The sequence below is a fragment of the Falco peregrinus genome, chromosome 13 (assembly GCF_023634155.1).
Source record: "Falco peregrinus isolate bFalPer1 chromosome 13, bFalPer1.pri, whole genome shotgun sequence".
In the NCBI taxonomy this organism is placed as follows: Eukaryota; Metazoa; Chordata; class Aves; order Falconiformes; family Falconidae; genus Falco; species Falco peregrinus.
The window spans coordinates 7,003,083-7,017,564 of record NC_073733.1 but is presented as its reverse complement, the minus strand read 5'-3'; the positions used below and the strand labels follow the sequence as shown (position 1 = coordinate 7,017,564).

The 14,482-nt window shown below is 38.9% G+C and overlaps 1 protein-coding gene across 2 annotated transcripts in view; it reads right to left on the bottom strand.

The window, feature by feature from the left end:
* TENM1 (teneurin transmembrane protein 1) overlaps window positions 1-14,482 on the bottom strand; it is a 349,702-nt gene that overhangs the window by 147,773 nt on the left and 187,447 nt on the right. For both annotated transcript variants that reach the window (XM_055818110.1, XM_055818111.1), the window contains exon 5: window positions 7,695-7,933. In XM_055818110.1, the coding sequence (XP_055674085.1) occupies window positions 7,695-7,933 (239 nt within the window). The remainder of the gene's footprint in view (window positions 1-7,694; window positions 7,934-14,482) is intronic.

Below are 14,482 nucleotides of genomic sequence, written 5' to 3'. Positions count from 1 at the left end.
AGCAAACCACAATGTCATTTCCCACAGCACACATCCATTTTTAAGATTCTCAGCTGTATTTCCGACGTGTAGGGCCCAGGGATAAGACCCTACTCCACAGACCAAGTGGAAGATGACACCAATACTCTGTCCGGTTTAGGACTGGGCTGGGTAAAAAGCGGGGGGATTCACTTTCTGATGAAGGTCTCTGCCCTTTCCTCAAAGGTCAGCCTTCCACACTGATGTTGACACAAAAAGACCTTGACTGCAGTCCTCCTGAGGGTTGGCTGCTGACTAACAAACAGTCCCAAACCCCACCATTATGAATGACTAAAGATGCATTATTGGATGTAGCTCACGCTCCCACCGAACACAAAAAACAGCCTTTGAGGCCTGATGACTACACATGTACTACAGAAAAGGCAAAATTTGCTTTGGCTCTGCCTACCCGGCATTCCAGAAAAATTCTGCAACTAGTTACCCTGCATTTTGCAGCACCTACAATACCTCAGCTACTACTAGGGTGCGTAAGGTCATTGGTGAACTGCTACGGTTTCAAGCAAAAGCCAGAGACTAGCAGGCAAGTGGAGATGAAATTGCCAAGTTTAAGTTAGGAGGGGCTGTGGTGAGTCACCAGGAGCATCAGCCCATACCACCCCTCCTCTGGGCCTAACTGAACCTCTCGGCTGACAACTGAGCACCGATACCCTCCCCGCTGGTAGCAACCGCGCTCCTTCACCTGGCAGCCTGGAACTTCCACCTTCATTTCTCTGTTTCCTTGCTTATTCCACCCTACTGCAGAGCTCATCTGAAAAGATATTCTTTCTTGGCTTGTTTGAACGCCTGCTACGCTCCCCCCTCTATCATTACGTTATTAGTTTGCCTTGTGCTATTTGCCAGTGGCATTCTGCCATGAGCAGAGCTGTACATTGCTTTCACAAAGGTGATCCGGAGGCACAAAAATATATCTGAAGGCAAAATTTGACCCTCTTTACATAATGTTTGGAGATAGAGTTAATATGATGTATGCCACCATACCTGTATTTCATTTATATTTTATTAGATAGCCCTGTTTAATTCCAAGTTTCTGATAAAACTGCAACACAAAAATGGACATACACTTTTGTTTGTTTTTTTTAACAACATACATTATAGATGCTATTGCAGATGTGAAATCTGGAGGAGTCTGTAGTCAGTGGAGCTAAAGAGACTGGAGGATGCCACAGGATTATGGTGAAACTAAGGTTCTCCCTCAGACACCCTGCCCTGGCCAGCTGCAGCGGAGCTGCTCAGAGTAACTTTAAACGACCTCTCTCTCAAATACAGAAGATCCTACCCATAGTGCAGAGCTTTCCCCCACTAATTTACTATGCTGCTTAGACAAAAAATAGTTTTTAGGTACAAAACAGATTTATTGCAAAAAAAGATAAAGGCCTATATCTTTGTAAGTATAAGGCCAGATTGCTTACTTTGTTCAACCTTTAAATAAAACAAACTGACACTTTCAGATAAACTAACTCAGTCCCCACAATTCTGCAACATACTCGAGTATGTATTCACAAATATATAAACATTTTTTTCAGAACTCATTTTGTAAACTGGATTAACCCACCATCTGCTACGAAGCCAATGATCTAATTTAATTTATTCTTATCTACCTTCTGTGTAAGCACAGCTTGTCAACTCCTGTGCTACATGTTTGGCAGAATATGAATAAGAGGCTTGGCTCCAGTGCCAAAGAGTCTCTCAGTAGTCAGAAGATGTCAAAAAAAGTCCTGTGCAATAAGTATTTATCAGCCTGCAAGACGAACTTCAGAGGACAAAAATCCTACAAATGCGAACTCTCCAAATTGCTGACCTCCACTAAAGGCTTTTGTTTAGCTTTCTCTGCTGTTTCTAGTTATTTTACAAACTCTCAGTTGATCATCCTCCCGAAGCCCAGACTTTAGAAGAGCTGTAACAGAATGTATACCAGCAGCTGACTATTGTTTCTGCACTTGACCTGACCAAATGCCAGAAAATTATTTTTTTTCTGTAACTGCTAGCAGGTTCTGCTTTTAAAACTGGATTTCACTGTGGCATGAAGCCATGGGTGCATCTGTGCCTCAGTTCCAGTACAGGTGAAGCAATGTGAAAATACATGAACACAAATAGGTGTCAGAATCAGAGCTCTGGCCCTCACCTACAGAAGAGGTGTTCTTTTGTAAGCTCATTTTGTAAATAAAATGCTATGCCGCTCAGCTCTAACCAAATTTGAAAATTTGGGACTGTTAATATTTGATTCAGTCTTAAGAATCGTTTTAAAATCCATGTTGAAGTGCTAAGTTATTTTGGACCATATGTGGCCTTTCATGAAATACAGATTTTTCCATATATTTGTTACAGCCATCTTAACTCTCAAGCATTTTTCTCTTTCTCAAGCAGTCTTCTCTTTATACCTAACATATTTTTATACCTGAGAACAGAAATATTCCCTCCTCTCCTGCAATCCTCCTACTGGGATGTATAATGACTAGCTTGGTGTCATTTTTCATTACTGAGTCATATGTTAGACTTAGGAACAAACAAAACCTAATCTTAGACAACAATACCATGTTGTCAGGCTTTCTCCTCTGCGTATCTAAAGATTTGTGACACTCTCTCAAGTTCATCAGTAAGACCCAGGCTCAGAGAGAGCAGACACGGCGATTTCCAGCTGTGAAACCCTGGTGTACCTGTCTCAGTGAGAGCTATCCCACTAAGGGGTTCAACAACATGTCAGAGTTGCACATCTGCATCACAGCTTTTATGCACACCTGAAACCTTTAGCAATGTTTACTATACCATGACATTCTTCTGTGTAAAATCAGCATATTTTCCCCTTGAATGTCCTCTGCATCATTTCTAGTTCTCAGAGTTCGGGATTTCCGTTTTTCCTATTCCTTTATATCACATAAAGCTACGCAACCGTTATAAATCTAGGCACTGAGATACATACGTCCTTAAAATTTGGCCTGGCCTTTCCCAGTGTTGAAACCATCACTCCCCTACCTCATACACAGTGCAAAATGACAGGTCACAATGGCAGACAGCAGAGAGGTTTTAATTTCCTCACCCTCCATATAAATATAATTTAAGACCCAACACCCATCTCCAGTGCATACTCATAAATAGTGATAATATCATGAAGAATAGGGACAACTTCATATTCATACTTGAGAATTCATTTGTATATAAAACAGTCATTTTGTAGTCAGGGATGGTTAAATCTAAGAACATAGGATGCAATTTTCAGAGGCACTGAACATTTGCATCTCCTGCTGAAATCAATAGGAATCGTAGGAGTTCAGCATCTTTGATCAATAGGACCAGTGATTTGCAAGTCCAAATCAGCTGCTGATAAAATGGTAAGGTATCATGGAAGAAAAATGCTACTTACTAATGGGCTAAAAATAACTGACTAGATGAGCAACCACATCAAACATTGTATTGTACATAAAGAAAAAGGTGTGGTTCTGAAAAATTATAAAGAAAACCCATTGTATTTCTTATTCTGCCTCTTGTATTTGCCTTGCTTTGAAATGTTGGTCAAAGTTCTTTAGTTGCTGATGGCTTCTTAGGTTTTTATTACAATGAGATTAAAAAAAAGAGAATATTTACTATACTATTCTAGGATTCTATTTTATAATCTTTATAGCAACACAGACCAATAGATGAACAGAGAGCAACAACTATCGACTGCACTGAATCAAATAGGTATGTTCTTGTCATATACGATAATCCAGAATCTATGTTATAGCCTTTGGACATTACTATGTACACAGTGTCTGCTAGTCCCCATCTTACTTACCAGATAAAGCAAACTAAAAAGTACTATAGAAATTTCAGTTTTCTTTCCCATACTTTCCCTTTGCAAGGGGCCACCTCTGTAAATATCTGCACCTAGACTGGTGACGTGGAGCCAGCTCAGTCCTTTAAACACCTCATGCCAGAGAAAATACAGGAACACATACCCAGGGACTTATGCATTTCTCTTTTACAATCAAAAATATAAAAACTTAAAAGGTAACTGGTTTTCAGTAATCTTCCCTCAAGATTATTTTTTTTTTTTTTTTTAGATTTCCACATTCATTTGCATAAATCTTTAAAACACACAGAGTCTGTCTGCCCTCCAGACACAGAGAGTGCTAGCAGGCAACTTTTGCCCATTTCACGTTGCTATTTTGTGAGCAGATAACTTGTTTTCCCTGGTCAGGCTCTCACTCCACCAGCACTTTCACTCTGCCCACTTCCTGCAGCCGTGGCCAGGCTCTCGGAACCGCTGGTGAAGCCGTTGGTGCCCTGGTGACACGCAGCATCACCTTGCCACCGTGGTGACATGCAGCATCACCTCGCTGCTGGGCATCCCAGCTGCTCACCTACTTTCCTGCCCTTTTTATGGGAAAATTCAAGCAACTGTGCCCCAGGTTGCCAGGAACGCATTACAGTACTCAACATATATGAAACTACAGAAGAAAAAGAAAAGTATATATGCCTTTATTCAGCATTTACAGCGTGGAGACCAAACCCCCACATTGTAAAGTGAGGGGTTTTTTTGGAGTAACTACTATGACTTTAGAACCCATACACAGAAATTGCTTGTGTTGAAGTGAAAAGATGTTTCACTTGATAAACTAAATATTATGACTAAAGATTTTCAATAGATCAGCTGTTACACAACCATTTACAGGGTCCCAAAATTACCGTCCATGTAATAGACAAATTTATTTGAGAAAGGACCAAATAATAAACATGGTGATTTTAGGTCGCAAGTGGAAACACGGAGAAAGATTATTTTTAAATGACTACTAGTAGCTCAAAGGAGAGCAAACAGGAAAGAAGTAGGTGTTCTCAAGTAAAAGCTTCTCTATTGAGCCTCACTGACAATAGGGAAAGACTGAAAAATAAAAGAACAAAAACATTTTGGTACTTTAACTTTTGGTTGAAAAGAAATCACAGCTTATAGCACCCTGGCACAGGTCTCAGTTCATTACAAATATAAGAGCCACTTGTAAATTTTTGATCTGGAATAAGCTTTGGGTTTCCAAGACTTTGGGAATGTTCCCAACTGAGGCTGAGATTTGGGCCTATTTTTAACAGTACCATGTACCTCATGCATCAAATGGCAGTAAAAGATATTTAAGAAAGCATATTTAAGTTATTAGATAAGGGGAAGAGAAAGCTTGATGTTAAATTTTGATCTACGCTCATTTGGCCTAAAATTGCAGCTCATTATAAGTTAATGCAGACTATATACAAGGATGAAAATAATTTTGCCTTTATGAAGTCTCCCTTATTCTTCCAGTAACAGCCACTAGGCTGATCCCAGGTGAAGTCTGTTCCTGAAATGAAAACAAGTTTTGTTTTGCAATTTGGACCCAAGTATGTAGGCCTTGCTCAGCCATAATGGCCTCTGACTTGAAGAAAACCTGCCTGGAGCAGGAATAGAGGGACCTGAATCATGGTGCGCAAATTGAAAAAAAATACTCGGGGGAAAGAAATTTCACTTTCAGTGTGTTACATACAGTCTGGTTTTGTATATTCAACTACTCTTATTTAAAACATGAATGCTTAAATTTTTGATGTGAAAAGATATGCAAATATGAAACCTTACAGAGCAAGCGAACTTTGAAAATAGTTTATATGCTATTATTCACACCCAACAAAAGTGAAAGAACTAAAGTACCTGACTCATAAGAACAACCCATGAACTTATTTAAATATTTAACCAACCAGAAATGAGCAGCATGAATATTAATGTGGAATAAGCTAACTAATACTACCTGAATCTGTAGGAAAGCTTATGCAACTGAAAAATTTCTGGGGCAAACATGAGCAAATAATGGCATCCTGGAAAATGTTCTGAACTAGAATTCCTGGATCAGAGATTTGTATTTTGCTATAGAAAACATAACTAGAAATACTAATAATTTATAAAATACAAAGACATCTTCATTTTACCTAGTTCTGCCCAACTGAAAAATCTTGTTACACTCTCACGTTACCAGGTAAAGATAAACACAGACATATCTACAGGAAATTCATATAGAGCTTTTTAATCCATAGTGACATGGAGCACTTGGAGCCTTCTCAGGCTGATGACATGTACCAGTATATCTCTAGAAAGCTGAAAAAACTTTGGTGGCAGACTGGAATCTAAGCAGGGATGATACAGGCAGTGCTTCATCCAGATAAAATCTAAATGGTGTGGGTGGGATATATATCTGTAGCAAACAGATGAGGCTGCAAAAATTATACAGCCAGTCCTAACTGAGGGCATATGCTCACCAGCTGTTATGTAAATCTGCAATTAATGTAGCTTACTAGATCCTCAGGTGCTTTGAAATTATCATACACCAGAAATGATCAGATCTGCTTTCCCATATGCATTAGATAAGGATGTTAGGAAAAAATCCCTCCTGATGACTATCTCACTGACAGCAACTAGAACTTCGTCACTATGCGACAACCCCCCTCCAAACCCCGAAAAAACAGTGGAAAACAAAAAAATGAGTGAAATGGTGATAATTTTCACCATAAAGACAGTTATTCAGAGAATACAGAAAATTAGTAGCCACTTATTGGTCCGGAGGTATCTGTACTTGTATCTCTGGACAAGTTTTACCAAGCACAAACCACTCTTTTAAGCAAACCCAGAGTTATTCCCATTCAAGATACAGGATGTTGGGAATACTCTGGCTCCTGCCCAGCTGTGAACTGACAAATAAATCAACAAACCAGGACTGCATGTGAGAATGTGTGTCACACAAGCAAAAACTAATTAGATTTCCCTATGTTTACAGAAGCCACAGCTGCATTTTAAGAGTCTACATAACAAATGTTTTGTAACATTTTTCCATTCATGTTGAAGAACCAATGTGATAATTAATGTTGAGCCAAAATGTCATATAGTAAGTCACAAAGACTTGCTCTCCCATGTATGACTGTAATCACATTGACTCCAAGCCCACCTCCAATACATCTACCCTCTAAAGCAAACTAAAAAAAGGTGTTTCTAGCTACTCTGATAAATCCTGCCATTCTACTACAATAGCAAAATTGCAAAGTTAGGCACTTACAAAGATGAGCTTGAAATTAAGTAACTGCACTTCAATCTATTTCTGAATTTAATATTTCTGAAATGTAAATTCAGTAAAGGGACAGCAAAATGTATCTTAGAAAACATGGTGCAAAATACTGCATATTTGTAGACCTAGCTGTCATTCTAGCCAACGACATAAGAACTAAGAGGCAAAAAAGAAAAATTTAAATTGTGATCAGACTGAAGAAATGTAATAAAGATAGCAAGGCAAAATATAATTGTTATCAGCCTTTTCTGAATAATTCTTTAAAAGCAACAATGTCGTAAGCCTTAATATGAAAATCAAATGTTTAATTTAAGAAAAATACACAGCAATTAAAATCAGTAGGAGTCCTCTCCTAATATAAACAGTCATCTTAAATAGTATTTCTTTCTCTGTTAGGCAGCATCAGGGTTAGCAGAGCAGAATGTTGATGTGAATTCCATGTTGTATTCAACCTCTGGCCAACCTAGCGTTTTGCTCGCCAGAATTTACAAAGCACCCCATGGCAAACATTATTAGTAAAACATGATTTGTATTCGTGTAGAAGTAAGCAAGACAACAGAACAGAAAAGGTCAAGAATAATTCAGCGTAGAGAAGGAGGAGAGGCTTACCGATGACATAGGCTAGCAACAGCGCCAGGGTCACTGTGATGGCAGTAGCACTCAAGGCAGTGCACTTCCAGTTGCAACACCTGTAAGGTTTGTTAAAAGTGAAGGCAGGTCTGGAAAAGGTACTTCTAGGAAGAGGCCTAGGAGGTGGAGAGTAAACAGTATTGGATGTTAAAGGATAGTTCTGACTGGCTGCGCTGAAGATAGCTGAAGACCCAGATCCGTGTTTAAATAGGAAATGCCTACAAAGAGAAAACAAAGAACCACGTTGTAAAAAACACGTTGTGATTTAAGAAGTGAAAGGAACTATATAAGCACCGTATGATAAACACCGCGTATTTCCAGAGAAAATATCAAACAGAGGACGATATGTATTTGAATACCCTCCGTACCGGCAGTTTTTCAACCACGTCACAAGATTTCCAGCAAGTTTTCAGTGAAACAAACAATATAATGTACATGATTTCGAAACTATGCTCCCAGTGGTTTGGAGTAATGCTGAGGAAAGATTATTTCTCAGCACGGCACCTGGAGGTCCTCCAAGATGAGTAACCCCTGTGTGCCTTGTCACACAGGTGTGCCCGAGACATGGGAATTGTCGCCAGTGGCACCCACCCCATCCACAAACACACAACTGGGTTTATCTCACCAAGAGTACAAAGAAAGCACAGAAGCCACTACCACTCTGAGTATTTATTTTTACTATGGGTTATCTCCAGAATATAAAGAAATAAAAAAACAGAACTAGAAAAAAAGAAAAAAGAAAAAAGAGAGCAAGGTGACTAATTGGGAAATGTACAAGGATGATCCATTTTGAAGGACTGTGGTTACTGCATAGGTGAATACTATTTGCTTAGTATTCTCAATTGAGATATTTTGAAAGCAGTTTTTCTCCAAATGCTTTTGCCTACTCTGGTGATTCTCAAACATACTAAGAAAGGATTCATTTGGAGACCTATTTCAGCATATTTTGGAGGACTGATTGCCTTCAAGTAAAAATAGCAAAGACCTATGGCACGAAGAATAAGGTACAAAAATGTGCCCTGCAGAACAGGCTCTGGTGCAGAAATATAAAGTGGTTGTCTATAGGATGATGGATAGTTTTCAAGACTGGCAAGTGCTCTGCAAGAGAATTTGGGAAAGGATATTTAATTTAAAAAATAACTTACTGCGCTATCTGCTCAGGAATTGTGGCAAAAAAGGACACATTCAAGGCTGACCACACCAATCACATGTTCTTTTGGAGACACCAACTTGCTTTGGACCTTCTTTTGTTTGTTTTATGTGAGCAAGCTTCTTCAGTGCGCTCCTGACAGGCGCACATCTAAACCTCATGGCATAGCAGGCACCCAAAGAAGTTCAGAGCATCTCCGTGTTCCTTGGTCTTAAGCCATGAGGTCTGAGCTGAGGAAGCAAGGGAAGGGGCATGGACACCACACAGCTTGCAAGAAGGAGGACTGCCTTGGCCACGGGGCTGCCACTGGAGTTGTTTTAGCCTGATCTATGCAGCCTTTCGGTTGGGTGCCCCGACTCAGGAAGACATTTCCTAGAGAATCTCCTGAGCTTGCCAGGTCTTCGCCTTGGGAGCCAGACACTGATGTGAAGCGATGAAAAGCAACAACACACTTGCATTTCAAGTGCTTTGAACTGTGCCCCGTTCATACGGGCTCCCAGCTGAGTAAGAGCATCCGTGACTGTTGCTACCGTTGGTTCCTGTACAACCCACTTCTCTGTTCTTCCATTAGCTGGGAGCCGGTGCAAGTGTTCTGCAGCACCCAGGCAAGCACTACCATTCCACTTGTGCTGGGGGTGCAGCTTGCCCTCAGTTTTTGCTAAAACCAAAGGAGGATCTTGCACTTAAAATCACATGGCACTGCGACGCCTGCAAGCCACAGACACACTTCACAGCTGAAGTTAACTGGCCAATGTTGACATGGTCCAGAATCTTCCCAATGGCGAATGTACCTCTACACCTTCAGCAAGGCACAAGCTTTTGAATACATATATGGATTGATCAATCAATCCACGCTGGTAGAATTTCTTTGATGGATTCACATCAGGACATACACAGGACCAAACACTCAAGAGCATGAAATGATTATACTGTGACATTTGACTTTAAGAATATTGTAAATACATGTTCCTGGAAAGGTAATAGCTAAAATGGTGTAATGAGTATGATATTAGGTATTTCCATTATAAGATTTTAAAAGAAAGGTTACAGTTCTCAAAATGCCAGGTTATAAAAAAATAGAAAAGTATTACAGAGCAGTTTTATCTTTTAAAGGGCCTTTTATTCAGGCAGTTACATAAAAAAGGAGGTAAATGAGAAAACCAGTTAGCTTGCATTAGATTGCAGTGCCTACATACCAGGAGTCTTTTGACAAACCCCAAGAAAGGAATTTTTGTGTTGCTTATGTTGAGTACTAGCTATTCCTACTTCATACTTACTACCAAAATAAACAGCACTCAGACAAAAAAGGACAACTCAATCTGACTCAGCAACAGCATCCTGGCATTACATTCGACAACACATTGTCATTTTCTTTCCCACTGATGTTCACAGTTGTAGATATATGCATTGTATAGATGGCGATGCTCTGAAGACAGTAATTCTTCAATTTTTCTCAACTCAAATACAGTAAAATAATAATTTCAAATGAAGTAATGTAACTGTCTAGGACTATATAAATCTGCTTCCTTCATATCAGACGATAAGAATATAGTTGGTTATTTTGGCATCAGTGCTTCATTGACACACGTGAAGGCTTTTGCAAGCACAGGAAGCCTCACTTTTCAGTCAGCAGTTAACAAGATACAGTCACATATACTTTTGATAGGAAAGAATGTCAAGGCAAAATTCTTATTGATATTCAAGGAAACAGAATCACCACATAAAATTAGAAATGTGCTATCGTATATAAGCACATACATATATAACGTATGTATACATATATACATACACATATATACACACAAATAATGTATATGTATATATAAAGACAGCCAATAGTTCTTTACTTGCTTTACCTTTTCAAGACTTAATGCCAAAAGCCTACTTATTTGATAATTTCTCATTTAAATATTTTGGAAATTACAGCAAAATTGTCTGATATTGGCAGTATTGATTGTCGTTTATGGTGCACAGCTCAAAGGTATCAGAGGTAAAGGAAGGAAATGCTAAACTGAAAGTTATTGTTAAAGACTCTAACAGCCTTGCAATCAATAGTCAGGAATAATTTTATTCTCTTGCACAGGGATTTATAAATGTGGCGTCATAGCCTGATGGTAAAATGCTAGTGCGTAGATGCATTTCTTCCTTAGCAGAAGAGCGCACAGAAGCTGGATCCAGCTCACACCCTTCTAGATACCTGGCTCCATCCCCACGGAGGAGGTTTTACATAGGTTTAACTTGTAACAAAACTGGGATTCTGAGGCAGTGCTACACGGAAACGGAGCTACCAGTGAAATAATGTTCAGAAAATGTTAAAAACCACAATTGTTTATGCCTTCCATTTTGGGGAGAGTATACTGAGTACCCAAAGACATTTCTATAAAACTTGAAAAACACTGGTGGCACACAGACAGATTTCCAAAGCTAAACTGTGACTATGTTCTCATAAACTCAGACGACTCCTCATCTGTCTGGGCACACCACTGTTCCCAAAGGACAGCAGGACACGCTAAACTGTTGCTATCAATTCTATAAAATCAGGTGCTCCCTCTAAAGTGAAAAATAATAAAAGCTGCAGTTCAAAAGTTTAGATGTGAATGCAGCTTGGTGTGCGCTTTAATATTTAATCTAAGAGAAAAGCTAAGGCTTCTTTTGGTGTTTTTTTTTTTTTTTTTTTTTTTTTTTTTTGGTAAACTGAGAAAAAACAGTGAATTTATAAGGATGATTGATAAGACCACTTGTTCCAAAGTGAGGAAATTCTAAATGTTCACAAAAAAGGTCAAAGACATCCATAAAGAAAATTATCATATTCTCTTAAAAAGAGAAATACAAACTTAATCTATAAGGCATTTATTTGTGAAAAAGAAGTAACTTAATTTTGTTGCAGTTATAATTCCAATACATAAAGAATTATTAAAGGCTCAGTAATAATTTCACATATAGAAAAAGCAGTTGGGAAACATTCCCTATTCAAGGTAACGACCTCTGTCTGCCTATCTACCCATTTGTTCGTCTCTACAAATGTAAAACTTTTGAACTTTGAATCCTCTCAAGTGAAGCACACTGGAAGAAAAAGATCCTACCAGACTCATAAAAAATGGGGGACTTGGACCAAAACCACCAATCGCCCCAAACAACCCAATAAAACCAGCTAACGCCCCAGTGAGGTCCTGTTTCTAAACTCGGCTCTTTGTGCTCTCTAAGCCCCTGTAGACACCCAGCCAGCGCGGCACATGGTGGCCAGCGATGCAGAATGCATCGTTCTCATCGATAGCCAGGTCTAAGCCTGCTGCAATGGCATGCATGCCCAGTAAAGGGAGTTTAGGGGAAGGGAAGGGAGTTACTGCAGAGTTCAGGTGACAGGAGGCAATAAATTAGACCTCTTAGTCCTGCCGATCACAGAATAGCTTGCGTTCTGTAGAGAAGCAGTTTCATGTGGCTCACTTAAGTGCTCTTGTTCAACCTCAAGAGGAATGCCATATAACTCCAAGAGTGCAGCTCATACAAAAATGATGAATTCTCAGCTAGGAAAAGGTTAGAGAACATTTCTTAGACTTCATTTCTTTACAGCCTTCTCTATCAGGACATTTTGTTATGTACTTTTGGCTTATCTGGAATGGTAATTTAAGTCTTAGAAAAGCTACATACAAAGCAACGTCCCAACTGAATTCATGTGGCAGTAACATAATACTATTACAGAAACCAGATTAAACCCACACAGAATTCCTTAATTAAATTCTAAGAAAATATTTTCATACCCCAGTACCATAGTAATGTCTCAGAACTTTGTCAAGGGCTTGGTGTCACTTCTGCAAGTTTGATGCATTTACCCTGTCCCTAGTGTCTGTACGCCTAGAAGTCCACCTTCATGTGTACCTATAATATGTTTTCCTTCCATTTCCATTTAAAACTGCAGGTTTGTAAGAGGAAAAAATGAAGAACAAAAGCAGATTCGAAAGTGAGCCGCCGAGTGAGTCAGTAGAAACATTAATCTTGCAATAAAACCGAGAGAAAAATTAGTCTGCATTTCTCATGGATAAACCAAGTAGGAACACTTTGGTACTTGTATGTGTTTCACATTCAAGAAATAGTTACCTAAAGTGTTACAAATTGCTGCATAGCTATGTGATAAGAAAACGAAGAAGTGTCAGTTTGATCATTTAAATTTTTCAGGTTTTTTTCAACTAAATTCTATAACTGCATATAATATATATAACTGTATATCTGTTCCCATGTTAAGTAGGCAATTGAAGTAATTCTTTTAGACGTCAACAGAAGTGCAAAGGGAATTTTTAAAGAGGCACAGTAGCTGAAACATAAGAGGATTGTGATTTTGGCATAACATGTAAAGATGACAGCCAAAGGGGATTTGGAACCAATACAGTTGCCCATCTACTTTGGCAAACATCAGCCACAAGCCCATAGCTACCTGACCCTTTAAAGTCACTCAGTCCCACCGTGACGGTGGGAAGAAGCAGAAATTTGCTCTTTCCTGATTTTCTATCCAGCCTATTCTGTACCCAAAGTGGGAGGGGAAAAAAAAAAGGAAGCTTCTAAACCTAGACAATAATCAGAATATGGTCCTCTGTTTATAAATCTTGCATATGGTACTCGGCAAACTCTAGTACAAAACCAGGACAGCTATTCTAAGGTAAGTATATGGTATATAAACCAAGACACCTGCTTGACAATAAAGATACATGCACTATACTCTCATCTGGAAAACCAGCTCAGGAAAACTTTGTGAATGAAAGGCATGACTTGTAGATAGAATCTGCCCTAACATTTTATGTGCCCTGTTTTACCTTTTTGTGTACAAGAACTGTAGGAACAAGAATGCTCATGGGTGAAGGAAGAGGGAAATGGCCTTGCAAACTAGTTATCTGATTTATTTTGTCATTCAATTTTTACATATATAAATGTAATACATTTGAAACCACCTAGAGATTTGTCTCTGGGAACAGAACTGCTTTGTTAAAATTTCCTCTTTGAGCTGGACTTGCCTTTTGAATCATTCACATAGAATCACTACCTTTTATTCACTGATGCTTTCTTTATGCAGTATTTGAAACCCCAGCCCTGTGACCCTGGATGTGAAAGGATGTAAAAAGAATCTGTATCCTTTACTTTTCACTTCAATACAGAAAAACAAGTGACATGATGCTGACTCACTTGTCTGTTGTTGCTGTAGGCAAGCTAAGCCTGTTAACCAGGTGACTAAACTTTCAAGTCCCTGGCAGAAATCTGGGACAGTAATTATATAAATATAGGACAGTGCCAAAATCAATCAAGAACAGCTTCTAAAATGGGACATTTGTCGAAAATGCAACTGTCTTCTGGTTTCAATGACTATTTAGTGGAAAAAAACCCCACCCAAACCCAAACAAAAAAAATAAAACCTACCACACTGGGGACATAAATTACTCCTGTACAGATCAGTATGGGCTTTATTATTATGATACATGGCGACATTGCTACATTAATCCTGTAGTTTTCAAAAGTGCTTTTCTGTGGCTTAGAACTTTCCTTTAGCACTACAGCTCAAACAACAGCTGATCAATGCACATGGAGATTAATGGGGTGAGGAAGGAAGAAGTTCATCGTTTGCTCTAATTTT